Source organism: Mytilus californianus, unplaced genomic scaffold (genome assembly GCF_021869535.1).
Source record: "Mytilus californianus isolate M0D057914Y unplaced genomic scaffold, xbMytCali1.0.p SCAF_15, whole genome shotgun sequence".
NCBI lineage: Eukaryota > Metazoa > Mollusca > Bivalvia > Mytilida > Mytilidae > Mytilus > Mytilus californianus.
In genome coordinates this window covers 31,109,414-31,133,639 of record NW_026262637.1, presented here as the reverse complement: position 1 = coordinate 31,133,639, position 24,226 = coordinate 31,109,414, and the positions used below count along the sequence as shown (strand labels likewise).

Sequence of the window (24,226 nt, the reverse complement as noted above, 5' to 3'; positions counted from 1 at the left end):
CTCCTAACGTTTCCTAGTATGGGGCCCCCTTTTCAAAATCTGGATCCGCATATGTAAGTAAAGTATTGCTTGATTACAATTTTTTACTATTTATACATGAAATCGGAAAAGAGACACGTGTGCGTGTTTTTAATATTTTTTTTACAAAAGCTCTATTTTGTGAATTTGGCGAGTTTTCCCTGATATTCATTTTTACATTTTTTTTCTCCTATCTTATAAGATCGTTTGTTAAATCGGCATTAAAACTCGGTTTTTTTTAAACAAATCGAAGGAAATAGAATTATTTGTCCTCTTTCACATGTAACACGTGCCCAATACTACTTGTCGGTAATACAAGCAGATACACAAAATTACTGGAAATTGTGTGTTTTTTTATTATGTAATCAGAAAGAAAATTAATTAAAATCGTATTCTTCTTTAAGTTATTATAGAAAAATCCAGAGAAAAGTGAAAAACGGAATGATGTCTCCGCAAATGCGAAAGTCAGAAGACTTAAACAGACATATTTTGAATTTACTAGTATACTAGTCAACAAAAGAAACGATACAAGGCAATGTATTTTCCATATATAATGAAATTGGATACACTGTACCAAGGTAAATAATCGCCCAATTGGTCTAGTAATCACAGAGTGTTATTTTCTTATCAAAACCATTGATTTAAGGCGAATACGCGATTTTTTTTTGTGCAATTTTTGTTATTTCAAAAATCGTATTTTCACCCAAAAAAATTCAAAAATCGATATTAGAATGTAAAACTTTAAACTTAAACATGGTCTGCATAAAATTTTGAATGCCTTTGCAGATATTTGAATACTTAATTCTCATCTTCGAAATTAAGTGCCGACTTTTGTCATCATTTTCCGCCAAATAAATTTGACCCCTGTGTTCCATAACACGGTATTTTCTCACTTTCAAATTTGGTCAGATTCTTTTGATCATATGCATTTGCTTTGCGAATGAATGTTTTTCATTGGATAATTTAACAGTTTTTTCTATCTATTATATTTTATGATAAATTGGAGTTCAAACTTGTGTATCGTTAATACTTTTGTTGACTAGTATATATTGATTTATATGTTGATTTTTCTACTGTTTTGAGGACTTTGTCCTCTTTTGTACTTTGCAATAATAACTATTTATAAATACAGTACTTTAATATAAAAAAATAGAAAGATGTTGCAGCATGGTTTTCTTTCCATCAACAAAATGTTCCGCGGCAAACAGCCCGAAGGCAAAATATTTGTTGGAAAAGATGAACATAGTAAAAATAACACTTTTAAATTTGGCGCGCCCATGTTGTTTGGTGATAATGGCCTCGTCCAGTGGATTCGGTGGCAGTTCTAATTAAAAGATAGAAAATATTCTACAACAAAAAGACTCTAAGACACAACGATACATGAAATGTAACATTTCATTATATCTGATTAGCATGATGATACAATTATGTCCCTTATCAAAATTTTATATCAAAATATACAATAATGCAAGTTGTTTTCCCTCGTTCAATTCACGTACAAATTCAATATTTGAACTTTGATATACATTTTGCACTCAGAAAAGAATGTATGAATACACTTGAGTGATAGATGGCATTTTCCCTTTGTCCATTAATCAAGAAATGCACAGAAGAACGAATAAATTTAGTTGCTAGGTTGTTTACTTGATTCACGTTTATGTTCATGAAATGATACACGTAACGGTATCATTGCAAACTTAAAAGAAAAATCACTGAGTATCAGGACAAGTCCAAATTGCTATTCCTGCTGTGAATTGATAACACTTGTTTTGCTCACACATTGTTGCCAATATAATGGAATTCGATGCGACTGTCATACAAGTGAGAGGTTTAGCTAGCTATAAAACCACGTTTGATCCACCATTTTCAACATACGGAAATGTATGTACAAGGTCAGGAATGTGACAGTTGTCCATTCGTTTGAGCTTTTGATTTCGCCATTTGATAAAGGACTTTTCGTTTAGAATTTTCTTTGGAGTTTGGTATTTTTATTTTTTTACTTTTTAATATTGAAGATATAAATTATGATTTTTTCCAGACGCAATAAATCGCCGCTATTCGGTCAAAGTAATCAGCTGTAAAAGGTAAAATCACAAAAATACTGAACTCCGAGGAAAATTAAAAACGGAAAGTCCCTAATCAAATGGCAAAATCAAATGATAAACAACTGTCATATTCCTGACTTGGTACAGGCATTTTCAAATGTAGAAAATAGTGGATTGAACCTGGTTTTATAGCGCTAAACCTCTCACTTGTATGACAGTCGCATCAAATTCCATTATATTTACAACGATGCGTGAACAAAACAGACATAATAGGTAACATTGTCAAAATATGGGTACAGCAGTCATCACTGTGTCACAATCTCAAAACAAACAAACATTTAACAAAGAAGCACAAAAAGCATCTATCAAATTTAACAACCACATTCATTGCTTACTTATATATGTATTATAAATCAACCCATAAAGGATTGAAATATTTAAAGTCCTGTGATTGCATTCACATCTACTCTTAGTGTAGAGTCGCGTGTTTGACGCCAGAAAGTGTAAACGTCACACAGGAAGAAATATAAAATAATTTTGTCGTTCAAAGTATTTTCAAAAATTATAATTTCACATGGGGAGTGGTGGTATACAGGGTTGAAAAATCAAAAGATTTTGTTAGAAATTATTTCAGAAAAGGACCGAGATTTAAAATTATCCAGGAGTTCTTTAGAATTTTTAAGAATCCACATATGGTTAATACCACTACGCGAGTAAAATAATTTTGTCGTTCAAAGTATTTTCAAAATTATAATAGAACAATAACATAATGGTATTATAATAGAACAATAACACAATGGTGGGATCTTTAAAAGTACAGAGCCACGTCATATGTACCAAAGAACCACATAAAGTCACACGTACAAAACACACCAGCAAAAATGAAAGACAACACAAACACATTGACGGGATGTATAAGTACCGAGCCACGTCGAATGTACATCACAGAAAACAGACCAAACAGTAAAAGTAATATTAATAATAGAACAAAGACAAATAAAAGAACAATATAACACGTTATTAAGATGATAAGCAACGTCAGTACGCAGAATCTATACATCAAGACCATCATGTATTTTTTGTGAAGTTGATACGGAAAATTTATCAACAAGGTCTTGGTACCTTCCGATGAACTTTTTTAGAAAAAGGATGAGACGTTCTTTGACATACCCCTGGTTCATCAACTTTCTGCTCAGACACTGGTGACGTTTCACAAAGTCTGAGTAGGAGCTGCAAGCTCTTGAATATCGAATAAGTTGGGAAATGCATATCCCATATGCAGGTGAAGTTGGTATATTGCTACTAAGGTGGGGGAAATTGATAATTTCAAATTTAAAATCGTCTCGTTTGTCATAGATTCTGGTACTGAGATGACTGTGTATGTCAAATTCGAGGTATAAGTCTAAAAATGAGGCGGAAGAAGCCGTGTCTGTTGTTTCTTTAATTTCTAGTTCTGGGGGATATATTAATGGAACCCAATCAGAAAAGTTCGGATTGTTAATGGAAAGAACATCATCAATATATCTGAAAGTGAAATTAAATAATCTAGCTTCTTTGATCTTCTTGTTTTTGACAAGTGTCTGAAGGAACTCCGATTCATAAGAAAATAAGAAGAGGTCGGCAAGGAGAGGCGCACAGTTCGTTCCCATAGGAATGCCGACAATTTGGTTGAAAAAGTCTACCTCCAAATTCAACAAATATGTTGTCGATAAGAAACTCCAGCATACTGATCACTTGTTCCTCTGTGTAACATGTTCTGTAACCGTTCAAAGTCATCCTGGATTTGCTTCCTTAAAATATATTATGATTTCTTTATAAAATATGAAAGATCACTTATCTGAATTGATGCCATTGGCGTTAAGAATAATGCAACATTTATTGTGTTTACAAAAATTTAAAATTATCAATTATAATGATAAAAAATAATTGACTCTATTCAATTAACGAGCATTAATTTCCCCATATCAATTTTTGTTTTTAATTTCTCATGTATGTTGAGGTTTTTACAATAGAATCTCATTTTTGGCGGATCTCAAAAATTAATTAAACTGGAGGATTTTGAACATTTCATTCAGCTTAACGGAAATAAATGTTTTAACCATAGCAATGTCAATATCGTAATGTAAATATAAAATGCTTAATTTCGTTGAAGCAGTGGAATTCTGCTGAGTAAAAAAAGTATACCAATTGATTTATCCTGGTTGACGCGATAATTTTCTGTAACTTTATCGTTTAAAAATGTTAACATCAGTTGAAACTATAAATTTGTTCAACCCTAAGGCATATATTGCCTAAGTCAGATTCAGCATTTCTATTCTGTCTTTTAGAGGAGAGGGTAATTTTAGACATTTGTGTTGAAAGTTTCAAGACCGGTGCGTCGGCAGAGTCATCTTCTCCTGTCAAGCATGCACACCGCAATACTCAGTCATGTCACAATCGGTAGAATTACGGAACAAACGACTTTATCGGCATCTAAAGAACTGAGAGTTATACCTTACATATTGCTAGCGAGGTGAGACACAGACAAATCGTATCGGTCAATTTATTCGTGATAGTGACAATAAAAAATGTATTATGCCTATAATATGCTTTTTATTTGATCTACCACTGACAATGTAATGTGTCCTGGCAAATGAAAGATGAGATGCAGATATTTCGATGAATAAGATGTAATTTTAATACCAAGCATTTATTCCAGGGTAGAACAACAGGCCACCAGAAGCGGAAACAAACTTATGATACTAAAATAAACACGGTACCGATTTCAATTCACTTGATATGTGCTTTTGATATACCTGTCGCCAAGTCATCTACAATATCCAATTGATAACTTACCATTTTTGTGAAGCAAAATTCCAGCAGCAGCGCTTGCATATGGACTATTCCAGGGCTGGCGTTTCTTATAATCATGATATTATTACTAGAGGTTGATGCTTGCAAGGAAGATATTGCACCAAGAATTCCAAATGATAAAATTTAAATCATTCATTCCAAAGTTTTAACGGACGTATTCTAGATCTGGTTACCGGTACGTAACATCTGTGTCACTGATGACCACATATAAGTTCCACTTGTCGTGACCAGAAATCGATCGTCTTTTCCTTGATTGTGACTTTTCCAAATGCGACAAAGGCAATGAGTAAAACGACGGGTGCTACTATTGGAGCAGGATCTGGCTATCGGTCCAGAGCATCTGAGTTAACTTCCAGTTTTTGACTGGGTTCATATTGCTCAATCTTTAGTCTTTCTGCGTAGTGTTTTGTTATTATTGTGTGTCTCGTTTTTTAAAAAAAAAGTTTTTTGGCTATGGTGTTGTCTCCTTTTATTGGACTTAAGATTTTTGATTGCCACTTTTATATCTTCTCTCTATCTTTATCCAATCTTGATCCCAACTCTACAATTTATTCCTACTTAAATAATCTTGACACTTTTGTTAGATAAAAAGAATACAAACAGGTGCGTTTTGGCTATCAGATATATCTTTATCAAAGAAGATTTGTTACAGCAACTCAATCTTTTTCAAAACCGAAAGCCATCTAGAGGTCATTGACCATTTATCCTTGCAATGTTTCTTCTAGCCAATTACAGTTGGGGTCAGTTCTAACCTCTTTTTAGAACTGTTAGAATAATCTGTTATAGAACTTTCTAAACTGTTACAGATTGGGCCCTATTCCTGATTGTGACATTTTGACTGAGTGGATTTGCTTGGCGGATGATTCATGCATAGCAGGAATTGCTAACCCTGTAGACACACCAGGTCTGTCTTCTTTAAGAAATAAATTACTAATTTTACTTGTTGTGTCTATTACAGATTTTTTATATTTATAACAAAATAGACGGGCTGACATTTGGATATAAGAAAAGGTGTGATTTTATTATTCACAGAAGTGTTCATCAGTAACCGTTAAAAATGTTAAGTTGGTTTTAATTGGTATTGTTTTTACTTATCTGTGGTGTGATTTTCTGTAACATATAAATGCGAAATCTATAAGTGTTATTTTTATTTACTTGCACTTTGTCGATACAAATGCTGGTGAACTGTTGGTCTCCGAGGGTATTATCACTTCAAAGGTAAAATCACAAAAATACTAAACTCCGAGGAAAATCCAAAAAGGAAAGTCCCTAATCAAATGGCAAAATCAAAAGCTCAAACACATCAAACGAATGGATAACAACTGTCATATTCCTGACTTGGTACAGGCATTTTCTATGTAGAAAATGGTGGATTGAACCTGGTTTTATAGCTAGCTAAACCTCTCACTTGTATGACAGTCGCATCAAATACCATTACATTGACAACGATGCATGAACAAAACAAACAGACACAATAGGTAAACATGTCCAAAATAGGGGTACATCAGTCAACAGAGTGTAATCATCTTAATAGTCAGTGTTTTTGGTAATAACATGATTTCAAACATACTTTTATGAACTTCACCGTCAAAGTTGACCTTTCGAGAATTTGAATATTCTTTTAAGGTCCTTTTGGTCGTTTCCACCCTAATATTTATACCTGTTTATACATCACAGGATTTCAAATATTTGGGTTTGAGGGTTCCGAGAAAAGCGCTTCGCCTGCACGATATTTAAGTGTTGTTGTTGTTGTTGTTCTTCTTCTTCTTCTTCTTCTTCTTCTTCTTCTTCTTCTTTATATACAGAAAAACATCAACTGGTTGATGATTACTTTCTGGCGCATGCCTGGTTTAACATTATTGTCAATAATTGCAAATTTATTTTTCTAATTTCATATTAATTTTTCAATTTTTATGTTTGTAAGTAATATTTTTCAATTTTTATTTTTTTTTATTTTTTGGTATAAGATAAAAACAAGATATAGATTATGCATGTATGTGTTTGTAAGTGTCAAATAGAATTTCTCTGGTTAGTTTCTCCTTGAAGCACTCAATGGTGGTGCTGCAGGCTATTGGTTCAGGTAATTTATTCCAATCTTTTATAGTTTGGCAGAAAAAAAACTAGATTTGTAACTGTCTTTGCCGTATCGAATTTGTAAGTATGTTTGTTCGTGGTTAGACCTAGTGTTTGCTTTGCTTTTAATTAGTATGTCAGTATATGGTATGGCAATTTTGTTGTTGGTAATTCTATGGAACATGTTATGCCTTCTTTCTTGTAATGATGGTCAGTGAAGTGTGTTTAGCACGTTGGTAACACTTTCAGTATATTGGCATTTAGAACATACGTATCGTGCTGCACGTCTTTGTACTTTTTCTATGGAGTTAATGTTCTCTGTTGTGTAAGGGTCCCAGACGGCGCAGCAGTATTTTAGTTTTGGTCTGATAAGGGCTTGGTATGCTCGGTCTTAAATGGTTACTGAGGTTATTTTTAGATGTCTTCTGCTGAATCCAAGGGCCTAGTTTGCTGTATATATCATGTTCTGAATGTGTTTGTTCCACTTTAAATTTGATGATATTGTTACTCCGAGGTATTTGGCATTTTCAACTGAATCAAGAATGTGGCCATTTTTTCTTAAAATGTCCTGTACCAAGTCAGGAAAATGGCCATTGTTATATTATAGTTTGTTTCTGTGTGTGTTACATTTTAATGTTGTGTTTCTGTTGTGTCGTAGTTCTCTTATATTTGATGTGTTTCCCTCAGTTTAAGTTTGTAACCCGGATTTGTTTTTTTTTTCTCAATCGATTTATGAATTTCGAACAGAGGTATACTACTGTTGCCTTTATATATTATAGTAAAAATAAATGGGTGTTTTCTTTGTGGTCACTCGGAGTATGTTACATTTGTCAAGATGGAACTGCATTATCCAGTCTTGTTCCCATCTGATTGCCCTTTCTAGGATGTCTTTTAGTTTTAGGCAATCTGATGTTGATTTTATCTGTCGGAAAATGATACTGTCGTCAGCAAAGAGACTGATTTGACTCTGATGTAAAAAGTCAGGTAAGTGATTAATGTATATTGAAAATAGTATTGGACCTAATACAGTGCCCTGTGGAACACCTGATGTAACTGGTATATTGTCAGAGGAATGGTTGTCGAGGCCACTGCTGGTGGACTTTTTATTCTCCGAGGGTATCACCAGCCCAGTAGTCAGCACTTCTGTGTTGACATGAATTATCATTGATATGGTTATGATTATAAATTAACTGTTTACAAAACTTTACATTTTTGAAATACTAAGGCTTTTCTACCTCAGGAATGGATTACCTTAGCTGTATTTGGCGAAACTTTTAGGAGTTTTTGGTCCTCAATGCTCTTCAACTTCGTACTTTTTTTGGCCTTTTTAACTTTTTCTGATTCGCGCGTCACTGATGAGTCTTTTGGAAACGAAACGCGCGTCTAGCGCAAATACAAAATTTCAATCCTGGTATCTATGATGAGTTTATTTATTTCTAGTATAACTGTTAGTGTAAGATTTGATGGGAAAGATTTTATCCAATTTGTAGCTTGTTTTGATACGCCAAAAATTTTAGTTTATATAGTAGTCGGTTGGGTGGAACTTCATCACAGGCTTTTGCGAAATCCATGATGATTAGATGTGTTTGTATATATTTATCATTATTTGATGACAGCTGGTGAATTAGTGAAATTATCTTGGATTCGCAAGATCTATTTGCCCTAAAGCCGTGTTGCAAGTCAGAAAGTATGTTGTTTGATTCAAAGTGTTTCATGATGTTGCTTGGAATTATGTGTTCTAGTTATTTGCAGGAAACACATATTAATGAGATTGGTCTATAGTTCCTATAATGGTGTTTGTCTATTTTTTTGAAAACAGGTGTTACGTTTGCGTGATTTCAATCATGAGGTATTTTTCCTGTTTGTATTGATTTTGTATAAAAAAAAAAAGAGTGAGTATGTCTGTGCATGTACTAATGTTTTCTTTAAGCACTATTCCAGTTATGTTATCTGATCCTGATGCTGTTTTAGGATTTACATTTTTAATTAAATTATAGATGCCTTCTCTGTTGATGTCTATGTTGTCCATTATTGGATGTGTTGATGTACGAAACGCCGAACTGAATTTTGTGCATAAAACTCTTATTTCGAAATAATTTCCTCAGTAGAAGTGCTAGAAATTATGTATAGGAAATGATGCAGAAGATTTAATAATAGAGCAGACACTGACAAATTCGAAGCGATGGATTTGAAAATAAATAACAGCTTCTAAATAATCATTATTATAGGACAATGTTTAAATTTCAAATAGTTCATTCGTATGTCTATCTTTGTATACTGTTGCATTCTATTGGTAAACAATTTTAAAAACATTTTAACGAACAGCTAACCAAGGGTTCAAGGTATTACCATCCCTTATGAATTCCCTTGAAAGTATTATATATCTTCTTGTTAACATTGTAATTTATTTGACGTTTTGATTTGTTCACTTCTTAGTTATGCAACAGCAGTTTACCGATGTTTACATTTCATAAATCTATTAAAAAGAACAATTAAGGAAACCAATTAAAACTGATGGGAATTGCATGAACTCTTCCGCCATGTACATCCACACGCAGTCAAAATAACACAATCGGGAATAGGACACAATCGTTAAAGTTAAAGATAAAACGACTTTTTTTACTATTCTGGTATCTAAAGATTCAAGACTGTCTACTAGTGAGTTGAGACACAGACATATCGTATAGGTCAACCGGTTCGCTATGGTGAACGTAGATTTTATGTACCATCGATTAAGTCATTCTTTCTCATAATTCTGTTGGAGCAGTTTCCGTGTTAGGATCTCATCCCTTCTTATATATGACTATGAATTCCGAAAAGTATGAACATGCACGAGAATAACATTTCAATTGAGAAAGACATACGATGGGGAAGAGGGTAGATGGAAAGTTGATTTGCAAACTAAAAATCTTCACATTTGTCATAGAATCTAGTACAAAGTCGTCCATCTGTTTCAATATCGAGGGAAAAATCAAGATATGAATCAAACTATCTACTTTCGTTAATTCCTTAATCTCAAGTTCACTTGGCTATATGAGATGCAAGCACTCACTTAAGTGACAGGTCATCGTCAAAAGAAATATTTGTTTCATATTTTTTTGAAAGAACTAAGTAATTTTTATTCTTATCATTATCGTTGTCTAAACATTGCTTTGATTCAACCGAATACAACTAATTTTGTATTTTTGTATTTTATATTTTTAAAAGATGGAACATTACAAATTCATAAATATACACTAATCAATAAGTTTTTTTTCGATTTTCACAACTGTCTTAATATTTCCATCAATAACATGTAGCAAGGATTACAGGAATTACCAAAGAAAATAATTATTTGAGAGAAAAAAAAGACCGCACCAACCACAAACATCTGGCTCCTCCGAAAACAAATGACGTAAAACAAATTTAAGCAACAGCGAAAACAAATAGTTCACATAGTCTAACTTGGTTCACCTGTGAAAATTAACAAAAACATCATAGCTGTGAACTTTGACATTATTTTTCAAATGGTAACCATAAATCAAGTTACTCAGAATGTCTATTTTGAAATCATGATGCATCACAGCATCTTGAATTTAAGATATGTGTGACTCGAGGTCATGGAATACACCAGGGCAACAGTAGTAAACCGATGTTTAGATCTCAAAAACCGATTATGAAAAAACAAATCAAACTAATACACAAAAACTACAAAAGCATCAAGATCGAATCCGTCGACAGAGTAAGCGTCTCCTGCTAAGAAATTGTAACCCCAATCCGAATGAAAACTCAGTTAAAATGTCACAATCAGGAAAAATTCTATAATTTGTTTTAAATATTTCGTCGGATCTTTGGAATATTGTTTTGTGTATATATAGTCCAATTGAATCAAATAAAAAAAATCACAATCCCATATTTTAAAGGTCTTAAGTCAATTTAGCCATTTATGTTACACTGTCAAACTCACACTAGAAAACAAAGTAAATAGATATTGGTGCCACGTTCGGTCTCATTTGCTTTTTCCGGTGAAATTAAAGAATTCGTGGAAAAACGATGAATAGCAAATGGAAATGCAATATGAAAACAATATATCCAATTGATGTTCACTGATGAAATGTCAAAGAAAATACGAAATACTCTAATCATTTTATTGCTAACGAATTACATTGTAAATGCACTGCATACTGTTCTACTAATTTTACATTTAATAAATGAATATATATAATACAGTAAAGTTATATTAAAACACGTATTTTTTTTTCCACTAGGTGTTGGTCCCATAAATATTAGCTACCTGCTATTGTTGATTGTGAATTGTATATGCATATGATTTAGTGGTAACTTTGTTGACATGTAAATAATGACCTGAGACATACTTTATAATGTGAACTGAAGTTAATTTTGTGATAAACATATATAAAACTGTATAAAACGCATGGTACTGAATTTGAGATCAAAATATAATTTTAAAAAGAAGCAAGTTAATATTTTCTTTTAAGGAAAATTAACTGTATACCGCTCTTGGGTTGTAAAATAGCAGTTCACAATATGTCTTATTCTTTGCTTAACTCTGCAAATCTTGAGACAGATTTGCAATTAATGGGTGAGACTGTTTATTGGGGAAAAGAAAAATAAGTGATTTATTGCACTATTCAGATTGATTTATCAGTTACCAAATATTTGTGTTTTTTTAATAAAATTGTCACCTACCCATTTATTGGGAGATAACTGAAATAATAAAATTATTATAAAGGAATGATAGAGAAATTTACTTGAAGAAAGAAAACAAAGTCGGTGACACCATTTTTACTTTTTATTTTTTTTAAAGCACATTTTTAAACCTATCTTCCCATATTTTATTTCAAAATTCTATCTCATAGATTTCTTTTTATTCAGAAAAAAGTGTTTTTTTTCATGAACAATCTATGCAAATTTGGGCAATTTGCACGACTTGTAGCTTGCAAAGTAGCACGGTGAGTAATACTTTTTTTATTTTTTTGAAATAAGCATGGAAAAAGCTACATTCTGACAAAGTATAAGAAAATTCTATCTGAGGAAATATATACCAATGATCCACCTTAAATCGAAATAAAAATAAAAATAAAAATTAATGTTTCATCAAAGTGTTACTGATTCGTCAAATATTTCATTCATAAAAATACCATACCAAACAACATTACAATGTCACAGTATTATTTGCAATGTAAAATTACAAAACCAAATAATGAGAAAAATCCATCTAATATATTCAAAAAATCATTATGCACCCCGTATATGTGATAAAACACTGTTTGTCTATGAGATCTGAACTAGACAAATAACCTAGTTAATGTCAAACCATTCATTTATAATATTTCTATAGAGACAGTTGATATAATTATATAGATGCAGAATGATTTATTTCAATCATGGATGAAAAGGTCAACACTTTGCAGTCTTTTTTTATCACTACTTAAGTTTTAAGTGTTCAATTTGTTCATTCAAATAATCATCAGATAGTTTATGTATTATATGTATGATGATGATAAGTTTAAGTAAAGATTTTTTTGGCTTATCTATAGAACATCCAAAATTTGAAAATGAATTCATTTATTGCACACGTTATTAGATGGAAATGTCTATTTTCAAATGGTATGCATGATATTCAAAAAAGAATTTAATATATTTAAGATATTGTTTTTTATTACTTATACATCATATGTGTCTGTCATTTCTTACTAAATAAATATTCGTTCTAAATAAAATCAAATGTAACTCACAAACAGCGATGTCAATAACAACATTTTCCCACTACATTACAGATTTATTTAATTTATCGATGTTAATCAATAGTGTGTTTAAAACTATATTTTTTTTCTTTATTCATAAAACATCGACGGAATAAAATACACAAGTTTAAAAAAACCAAACTACTACTCGCTGCTTTTAAAAATACTCTTTATATGAGTATTATCTGTTAAATTCTATAATTTGTTTTAAATATTTCATCGGATCTTTGGAATATTGTTTTGTGTATATATAGTCCAATTGAATCAAATAAAAAAATCACAATCCCATATTTTAAAGGTCTTATGTCAAATTAGCCATTTATGTTACACTGTCAAACTCACACTAGAAAACAAAGTAAATAGATATTGGTGCCACGTTCGGTCTCATTTGCTTTTTCCGGTGAAATTAAAGAATTCGTGGATAAACGATGAATAGCAAAATGGGAATGCAATATGAAAGCTATATATCCAATTGATGTTCACTGATGAAATGTCAAAGAAAATACGAAATACTCTAATTTTTTTATTGCTAACGAATTACATTGTTAATGCACTGCATACTGTTATACTAATTTTACATTTGATAAATGAATATATATAATACAGTAAAGTCATATTAAAACACGTAAATTGTTCTTCAACAAGGTGTTGGTCCAATAAATTTAGCTGCCTGCTACTGTTGATTGTGAATTGTATATGAATATGATTTAGTGGTAACTTTGTTGACATGTGAATAATGACCTGAGACATACTTTATAATGTGAACTGAAGTTATGTTGTTAATAAACATATATAAAACTGTATAAAACGCATTGTACTAAATTTGAGATCAAAATATAATTTTAAAAAGGAGCAAATTAATATTATCTTTTAAGGTAGATTAACTGTATACCGCTCTTGGATTGTAAAATAGCAGTTCACAATAGGTCTAGTTCTTTGCTTGAGTCTGCAAATCTTGAGACGGATTTGCAATTAATGGGTTAGACTGTTTATTGGGGAAAAGAAAAATAAGTGATTTATTGCATTATTCAGACTGATTTATCAAATACCAAATATTTGTGTCTTTTTAATCAAATTGTCAACTTACCCATTTAATGGGAGATAACTCAAATAGTAAAAATGTTATAAGGAATGACAGAGAAATTTTCAGTTTTTACTCGTGGAAAGAAAATAAGGTCGGTGACACCATTTTTACTATTATTTTAAAGCATATTTTAAAACCTATCTTCTTATATTTTATTTCAAAATTCTATCTCATAGATTTCTTTTTATTCAGAAAAAAGGTGTTTTTTCATGAACAATCTATGCAAATTTGGGCAATTATGCACGACTTGTAGTAGCAAAGTAGTACGGTGGCCCATACTTTTTATTATATTTTTGAAAAAGCATGGAAAAAGCTACATTCTGACAAAGTATAAGAAAATTCTATCTGAGGAAATATTTACCAATGATCCACCTTAAATCGAAATAAAAATAAAAATTAATGTTTCATCAAAAAGTTATTGATTCGTCAAATATTTCATTCATAAAAATACCATACCAAATAACATTACAATGTCACAGTATTATTTGCAATGTAAAATTACAAAACCAAATCATGAGAAAAATCCATCAAATATATTCAAAAAATCATTATGGACCCAGGTAAAACTTTGTTTGTCTATGAGATCTGAACTTGACAAATAACCTAGTTAATGTCAAACCATTCATTTATAATATTTCTATAGAGACAGTTGATATAATTATATAGATGCAGAATGATTTGTTTCAATCATGGATGAAAAGGTCAACACTTTGCAGTCTTTTTTTTTATCACTACTTAAGTTTTAAGTGTTCAATGTGTTCATTAAAATAATTATCAGATAGTATATGTATTATATGTATGATGATGATAATCTTTAGTAAAGATTTTTTTGGTTTATCTAAAGAACATCCAAAATTTGAAAATGAATACATTCATTGCACACGTTATTAGATGACAGGAATTGTCTATTTTCAAATGATATGCATGATATTTTAAAAAAAAAGAATTTAATATATTTAAGATATTGGGTTTTTTATTACTTATACATTATATGTGTCTGTCATTTCTTACTAAATAAATATCCGTTCTTAATAAAATCAAATGTAACTCGCAAACAGTGATGTCAATAACAACATTTTCCCACTACATTACATATTTATTTAATTTATCGATGTGAATCAATAGTTTGTTTAAAACTATAAAAAAAAAATTTCATCATAGAACATCGGCGGAATAAAATACACAAGTTAAAAAAAAACAAACTACTACTCGCTGCTTTTAAAAATACTCTTAAGATATACGATTCTCAACTTATGAAACATGAATGGGGGGGGGGGGGGGGGAATACACCATTAAATACGTGACAATGTGTTTTTTTTATTATAATTTTGAGATCTTTTAGTTGCAGGCAGATAATATTTCAATTTAATTTAATCACAATTTTTATAGACTAAAACCTTTGTATCACTAATAGATTTTAAATATTATAAGAAAGAAATTTTACTATTTTGTCAGACTGAAGAATTGTTGAAATGAGAAAAAAGTAATTTATTGTAAATATTGTCATCAACTCGTTAAAAGTTGTTAAATTGTTAATGTTTTACCTTTAACTGTAATAATTTCCTGATGAAATCGTTTCCAAAGGACGTATATTTTCTAGAATTATAGAATCAGACGATGGTTTTTTAAAAGAAAAAAAGATAACAATTTTCAAAAATTTTAAACCTTATTTGAAAAAATGATTACACACATGTGTTATAAAAACATTAATAAAGTTGCCAATCTCTTATAGAAATCGGAATAGTACACATGTAATGGCAAGTTTGTTTTTATATTATTTTACAATATCTGTAACAATAACACCGCATATGTAGGACTCCAAAGTGCTATGGTAATTGCTTAAATGCGATGGTCAAACAGAAGAAAGATGGTATGAGTTAAAGTAAGATCGTTATATATGCTGAAGTACGATGGTTATACTGTTCAATAGCCAACACGTCACCGATGGTATGCAAAAGAAAGGGCCTTAGCAACGTAATTGCAGTGGGACCTTAACTTCCGATCGTTGCGGCAAAGAAAAATGATGAGGATGATGTAAGCGTTTTTTTGGAGAAGGAATATTCATTGATTGCAAAACAAATGACCCCAATCAAGAACAATTTACATGGATTGTTTACGTTGTCATTTAGGGTCAATTAATTTGTCTGAAGTAAACCTTTTGATTTTCTATAAACGTACAATAGCTGACAAAAAGATGGTGGAATGAATCGAAATTCCATAAAATATTTTTAAAATCAATAACAAATTTAGGATTTAATTTTCCACAGCATACAAACAGGTATGTATGTGACGGTCACTGTCAATGCACAAAGCCACTACACAAAATGTGCGTTTTATTTTAAATTCACTTGATTCACATGAAATAAAGTCCATGTTTGTGACAGTGATTTGACTTATTTTTAATATACATAACTTGGTTTGTCTGCCGGTACTATCAAAAATACAACATGTGGGGTATGCGTCAATGAGACAGCAACAGAAATAACCAAAAGACATCTGGAGGTCAACATAACGTCTTTAATAACAGACATGATTCTATAAATATATCATTATATTAAAAAGTTAACATGATTCACATGTAATAAAGTATAATTTTTGTGACAGTTTGTTTAATTATTTTAAAGAGTTATGATGTGGATGGTCTGCCATTGTAGACTTTGATTTTCCTTTGTTATGTTTATTTAATGATTATCCCGTCATACTTTGAACGACAAAATTATTTTATGTCTACCTGTGCGAATTTCAAACGCGCGATTTTACGCCAGTACTTAAAACCTTCCATCCTTTATGGGTTGATTTTACATAGATAAATAAAATCGTATAATATAAGCAAAATGAGGATGTTAAATTTGATGTATGCCTTTTTGTGCGTCTTCGTTACATTTGTTTGTTTTTATAGTGATTAAGATGATAACACAATGTTGACTGCTGTACCCCTATTTTTGACATTTTTACCTTTGTGTATGTTTGTTTTGTTCACGCATCGTTGTAAATGTAATGGAATTTGATGCGACTGTCATACAAGTGAGAGGTTTAGCTAGCTTTAAAACCAGGTTCAATCCACCATTTTCTACATAAGAAAATGCTTGTACCAAGTCAGGAATATGACAGTTGTTATCCATTCGTTTGATGTGTTTGAACTTTTGATTTTGTCATTTGATTGGAGACTTTCCTTTTTGAATTTTCCTCGGAGTTCAGTATTTTTGTGATTTTACTTTTTGATCGTACTGAAGTTTGCATAGACATATATAGTTATATAAATTTTTTCCCAATGTGATAGCTGGAAGACAGTATCAAATTTCAGCGAGTCACACTTTAGTGATAAAAATCACAAACAGTCTACCAAACCATAACCATCGCATTTTAAGGGTGACATACCACCATACCTTGTGTCCTACACATATATTTACTTATAACAAAACATTGTCACTATATTAAAATATATCAAAAATGAGTATTTGTGACATTCTCTTTAACAGCACTTAAAATATATGTGTATAAATATTTGTACACAGTTTTTGTGGAGATTAAAAAAAAAACGAAATTCAAGTAATAAACAAGGGGATAAAAAAAAAGGTAATATAAATCGTTTTGCGGAGATCATTTCTAAAATGTAAAACATTTATAATATCTTTGATGATGTAAATATATATAAAAATTATAATCAATTGCAATTGTTCAACATCTTCGTTTGTAAAATTCACACACACTGTTCTGGAATGTAGTCATGTCATATTAAATCAAAACATTTGCTAGAAAAATAATGTATTTGTTTCGAACACACATTTTTGTTGAGTCTGTAAGCATATGCATACAGCGTCTTAACTTATAGCAGCCATTGACGTGACTAGAATACATTCCAGAACAGTGTGTGTGAATTTTACAATTTTAAAAAATTTAACATTCTGATGAACGATAGATTTCAACAATTCTCTAGTAAATAATAAATAACACAAAAAATACAATTCGTTTAAATAATATCAAAACATTTCATACCGATCATAATTTCGTAAATTGACGATAGTTTTCCATTTTCTATCTTCCACAACCTGATTTTATGAACCAGTATCGTCACTGAAATAAGACACAGGTAAATATATAAAATGACTTGGTAAATATGAATCTAGGGTTTTCCTCGCATTAAGTTGTTCATGTTCTGTTGTATACTATTCTTAGGGAGGAATAGAAAACTTTTGCTTTTGGCTTGTCGCCAATTGAAAAATGCATAGCGTGTAACAATTTCTATTTATAAAACATGTAAAAGGAAATGGAAATGTTTTCAAAATAAATAAACACGGTCTCTTCGTACTGTATTTGGCCTTTTTACTTTATAGTCGAGCGTCACTAATGAGTCTTGCTTAGACGAAATGCTTGTATGGCGTATAAGATTATAAGCCTGGTATCTTTGGTGATTTTTTTTAGATACAAAATGCTTTTGATCTATTTTTTCCATTAAAAGTGAATACATATGTGTACAATAAGTATATATAAATCGGACTTACAAGAAACCTTCGTCTTTGTACTGAATAGTCGGTCTTCCATTTATGTCATCAATTAGTCGTGCTGAAAAGAGATATTTAATCTTCATTTATTTTAGTAGCAGGTAAGTTATAGTTCATCTTGACTTGATTTCGATTTCAAGATTTAGCTTAGTGATGTTTAGTTTTAGAAGATATTATTCCTTTGCAATAAAGATAATTTAAAATCATAACAGCAGTCTTGTTCTTACCTTGGAAGTGCGTACAAATAGTCAACTTTTGGAAATGAAATTGGATGACTATTTTTTATTATTTATTATTTATTTATCATTTTCAAAATATATGGAGAATACGATGTTCTGATTACACATACCTTTTCGTGAATCTATATCTCTAATTAGAGATCTCATTCTTGGCTGCACAGAGTGAATCAAATCTTCTAATTCATCAACTATGTTATCTGCAAAATTCAGTTTTTAGTCAGCCAGCTGTTTTTAGAAAGTAAGTGTAAAGCATTTAAGGCAAGGATATTGCCATAAACTTATATGCAATAGTGTCTTTTAATATGAATAGTGTGTTAAGCGTTTATTGTTTCGGGTTATGATATAATTGCATGGAATTGATTAATATACTACATTTTGATACTGATAACATATTAAGTTTGCCTTATTCAAAGTTATTATTAACAATTACCATTTGCTTTTAAAAAAAATGGCTTGTTTAATGGTAGTTTTTGGTGTTCACTTACAACAATATATATACCAATTTTGTTCATATAAAAGGTGTTCTAACGGCGTACGTGTGTAATTATAATTACGAACCTATATTTCTTGAATCTGTCTGGGAACTACTGTCTTTCCGTCTGTCTACAAAAAATGGAGACAATTTTTCTTTTATCATCCAATCTTCCGATTTTTGCTTCTTCAAAGATTTTGCAGAGGACAAGGTTTCATCAAAAGTAGCTGGTGTACCAAATGCTGCTTATACAATATGAAGAACAAGTTAAATGTACAAATACAGATAAATAAAGACAAAAATAGTTACAGTTACATTTTCTACCATTTCATGCAAAATGAAAACTATGTTTTCAACTGTTAGAAAATCTGTGTAAAACATTTTTTACTTTATAATACACCAAGGAAGTTATTTTAGGTAACGTCTAGATTCATTTGGTTATATTCAAGTTTCAGTGAAAGAATTGTTTAAAACTTTCAATTATTCCAGTAACAAATAAATTGAATTACTCCTGTTAAACGCATTAAACCTAGACAGAGGTAGGCTGTTATAGATACATATATAGATATTCATACTATAATTGTGTCAAAAATTAGATAATCATGAATATCAGCATGATTTTCAATATTGTGGTATAGCTTTATTTTTCAACCACTTACTTGTTTCTAATTCCCGTTTCTTTTTTTTTGGTACAACTTCTTCATCAACCACTGTACTTTCTTCCAACGAACCAGAGCCGAATGACAATAATGTAGATCTTCGTTCAACCCATCCAGGATCTGTTTTTGCTTCTTTTCTGTCACTGTTCTCTGTTTTTGTTTTTGGAAATACATCATCTTCGAATGAACTCCCGTGACTTGATTGAAGAGATTCTCTGAATTGTCCTAAACTAGCCTTTTCTACGTCTGGTGTACAACTTCCCATACTTGAGACACCTGAACTAGAACTTGACGCGCGACGACATGTTCTTTTCTGTGGAGACCGATTTATTTCATCAGCACTTCTTTTTGCAGGTACTCGTAAAGGCAATTTGAATTCTTGTTTCTTTTTTATCATCCAGCTGGTTTGGTCAACTATATTACCGTGAATATTAATTTCATTGCTTGCTCCTTCGTCTTCTATTTCTGAATGCCGGGGTGATATACTTGAACCTCGACTGTGTGAATTGTGTTCAGGTTCAGTTTCATCTCCACTACCCTCACCCGAATCTGTGCTGCTGCTTTTTGTCGACATAGATGAATCTGTATCATCATCTAGACCTCTTGTCAGGTACGCCTATGTATTCAAATCCTTTGATTAATTCATCAATCGTGAATATTTTTCAATTAAGTGTAGACATTATTCGCGTCTTTTTAACAAATTTAAAGATTACTTTAGTTTGAAGACGTGTAGTAAAAGAAGTACATCTTGAAACTAGAATTGCATTTATAATAGCAGGTATCTTCAATGCTTTTTGTAAAAGTAAAAAATATATCATCTGTCTTACTTAGAATAGCATTTGTTCTTACATGAGCAACACGATAGGTGCCACACGTGGAGCAGTATCTGCTTACGATTCCGGGGCACATGACATCAACCCCGGTTTTTAGACAGGGTTGTGTTGCTCCGTCTTTAGTTTTCTATGTTGTATTTTGTATACTGTTGTTTGTCTTTTGGTCTTTTTCTTTTTTTGCCATGGTGTTGTCAGTTTATTTTCGACTTATGAGTTTGTATGTCCCTTTGGTATATTTCGCCGCTCTTTTAAAAGTAAAGAATATATAAATTGAAATGGTTGACACACACTTTCGTATTCTATTTTTTTTTATATAAGCGTCCTTTTATCCAGACCGACTTCCTTACTTTCACTCATTGTCGGAAAAGAAAAGCACGACCGATTCCAATGTAAATTAGATAAATTGACCATTTTAGATTACCTTATATCCATCTTGAAGCTTAGTTCGAAATGTGTAAGAATTTTTTTTTCGGAGGAATAATTTCTTGTATTTTATATTCTCCTTTGAATGTTGACATGTCTCAAAAATGTCCACTATAGTCGTTGGTATGGTAACCTATTATTTTACTTTTTTGAAAGATAGTTACATGCTGTATCAATGGACTTACCAACTATATAACCTTATTTTTTTGGAAATGTGTTAAAAAATTTACATATGAATTTTGTGGTATGTTAAGTCGATAAGTTACTTGATTATCAAAATTGACAAAATTAAAACCGCTCTTACCGAGTAAAATTTTTCTGTGTCTTCGAATTTTGAAGCCTCATGTTGCTGTTTCAAGAAATATAAATGATTCTTCTTTATTTTGTTAAATGATTCGTGGTCGCCTGGGAAAATTTCACTGTTTAACATGTTCTTTAATTTTTCATATATTTCTAAACCCTCGTCCACCAGGCTGTACCTTTCTTCTTGATTTCTTTCTTCGTCCATTACGTCACTCGAAAAAGAACCTTCAAAATAAGATTGGAACTGTTGTTTATACTGTTGAAACTTACCCGAACAGGGTTACTTAAAAGATAATTGATCTGCTATGGGAAATCCTTAATATAATATTACGTGAGAAAATTTTCAGAAAATATATTCTGTATTTACGATAATTAGAGACACCAGTAGTTTACCATAATTAACGATGTTCAAATCTCGTCAATCCATCAAAAGTAAAAAATGAATTGAACAAATTTCACGTAAGTTAAACAAATAAGAACATAATTTGCATTAATTAAAACGATAAGACGAAGATAATTGCAAAACACAATCTGATAACCATACGACAAAAACAGGAATCGAAAAACTAAACTACATAGGTAAGCAAAGTTTGAGCAACAGAGAAACCCTTCCCAAAATGAACCACGATGCTCAATTCGTCAACAACAACAACTACAATGTTCGATAGTGATAAATCATTTCACAATTAATAAATATAAGAGTTCTGCAAATCATCATGATAACTATGTCAAACACGATAACTATCGTATGCTTCAAGAAATAGAAAAAGCTTGGTTTATTTTTATAATGTTGTAACTGATTGAGATAATGAAACATCTAATACAAATAAGATAAAACAGAAATTATGAAAAGATAAGGCCTAGTTATTTCGTTAATAATGATGATTTAAAAAGAAGATAATTAAGTACCTCTAGTTTTACTTGCAATCATCTTTCGGATCAAATCTCCTTGAGCGTGAAGAGAGAGTATTTCCTTACGACTTGGTGAAACATACAATGTCTTAACTATGTCCAAGCACTCTTGATAGTCTTTCTTTGCCTCTTTATATTGATGAAGCATAGTCAGAACATCTCCCCTGTTCTTCAATTTCTTCAAGTAAATATCAGTTCTGTCCATTTTCAATGCTTCGGCTACTGTTATACTATCATTATAAAACGTTAGTGCCTTTTTCATCTCCTGTTCACATTTTTCTTTTTCTTTATCTCGCAAGTGTTGTATTCCAAGTCGAAAATGACAAGCCCCAATGTTTGCAAGGAATGCAAGAGTATTTTCATTTTGACTGTGACTTTTATTTTGACTGTCGAGAGCCTTCTTGTGGAAATTTATAGCCTTTTCAGTCTCATACAGTCGATAATATACACATCCTAAGCAGTTGTAAATATCTGCTAAGTATTTCTTACGCTCTTGCTTATGTCGCAACTCTTTATGTTTAAAAATATGTTCCGCTTGATTAAAATACATCTCAGACTCTTTCGAGTCAGTTTCCATTTTAAGACGACCACAATTGTAAAGCATTCTACCATGCAAGATAAGAAGTTGCCACTTCTCCGTATCACTCAAGTCGTTACTGCAAATATTATTAATCGTATTAAGTATATCGCTGCATATGTTGTCAATGTTAATATCTGGTTGGTCATATCTAATCATAGCTGTCACGTATTCTGCCTCCCATGAAACCTTTATCAAAGGATAAGACCAGTTCTTGCAGCTCATCTGCTGAATAAAAGAAAGGTGTTGCTCCGGTTTAAGGATCATCAGAGCAACATTGTTTCTGTGTTTTGTATCCTCAGTTGATGTTAAACCTTGCATATTTGGAAGATTCGATATATTCTCGTAACTTTCCATAAGCTGTATATATTTTGCAATGTGTACTTTCAACTTTTCAGATTTTTCTCTTGCAGTTAATACATTTATATCATACTCTTGACCAATGTTCATAACAAGCTCATCAAAAAGTATTAAGTAATTATATTTCGCCTTTTCCAATGCTTGTGCTACATCTGATTCATGCTCTTTTTCTTGTAAAAACTTGTATACTAACGGATGAAGTGAAAATATTTCTTGGTCAGCAATTAAGACTTCAGACTCGTTTTGCAACTTTTCTGTACAATTTTCGTCCTCCACTTCATTTTCAATTTCAATAAGATGTCGACTTTTAAAAAGTAGAAGAGTTATCTTTAAATCACCAAGACTTTCAGATTCATTTCTTTTATCTATGTCCTGTTCATTTCGGTCAATAATGGCTGCTGATCTAAGGCTAAATTTGGACGTACCGAACAATGACAACTTACAAAGAGTATACTTGTGGTCACCAAGATTTTTAAACGGTTGATTCAAACAATCGGTCATACTTAAAACAGATGTTGAAAGTGATTCTGTTCTTATTTCTAGAAATTTTATCAGATTGTCAATGTTGGGGGCATTATTGATTGCATCACATATAACTCGAAGCGCCAGTGGACAAGCTTCACAGACTCGAACAATGAAGTTAATTTGCTTTATCTCAAGGTTGGACTGAAAATAAAAAGTGAATCAATGTTAGGATTGAGCTGCCATTTAAATTATGATTCGAGTTCTGTGTATTAAGGTAACTATAACAACATGTTTATTTATCTAAACATGCCATAGATATGTCAAATAGCTCAATTTCCTTTTTGTTTTTATTTCGATTCTTTGGATTTATTTTTTTTTTTGTACGAGCAATCTGATTTTTTTGTTTGTTTTTGTAGAATTGTTTCTTTCCTTAAATTTTAGAATATTAAAACTAATATTCTATGATAGGATAGCAGAAGATGAAATTTGAATACCTTAAAAAAGGGACACCAAAAATCAATAGATATGAATTTATCAAGTAATATTATCCATGTCGTTATGTCATTATTATATTTGCAACAAATCAATTATCCTTCTTCCCTATGGAAATTCTTGTTTTTTTTTAATTATAATTCAAATTATGAATTATAATTTGAATTAT

At 31.1% G+C, this 24,226-nt stretch overlaps 1 protein-coding gene across 9 annotated transcripts in view; it reads right to left on the bottom strand.

The window, feature by feature from the left end:
• The window catches only part of LOC127725855 (uncharacterized), a 91,391-nt gene that overhangs the window by 49,782 nt on the left and 17,383 nt on the right, over positions 1-24,226 (bottom strand). For 3 of the 9 annotated variants that reach the window (XM_052233177.1, XM_052233176.1, XM_052233178.1), the window contains exons 7-13: positions 22,161-23,766; positions 21,253-21,476; positions 19,693-20,308; positions 19,120-19,278; positions 18,672-18,758; positions 18,323-18,383; positions 11,103-17,894 (exon numbers count right to left, since the gene is read on the bottom strand). The exons of 3 other annotated variants lie outside the window; for them this stretch is intronic. In XM_052233177.1, the coding sequence (XP_052089137.1) occupies positions 17,876-17,894; positions 18,323-18,383; positions 18,672-18,758; positions 19,120-19,278; positions 19,693-20,308; positions 21,253-21,476; positions 22,161-23,766 (2,772 nt within the window). In that variant the 3' untranslated portion in view covers positions 11,103-17,875. Of the gene's footprint in view, positions 1-11,102; positions 17,895-18,322; positions 18,384-18,671; positions 18,759-19,119; positions 19,279-19,692; positions 20,309-21,252; positions 21,477-22,160; positions 23,767-24,226 lie in introns of those variants that run through there. 3 more of the 9 variants (XM_052233182.1, XM_052233180.1, XM_052233179.1) reach the window with 3 other exon arrangements.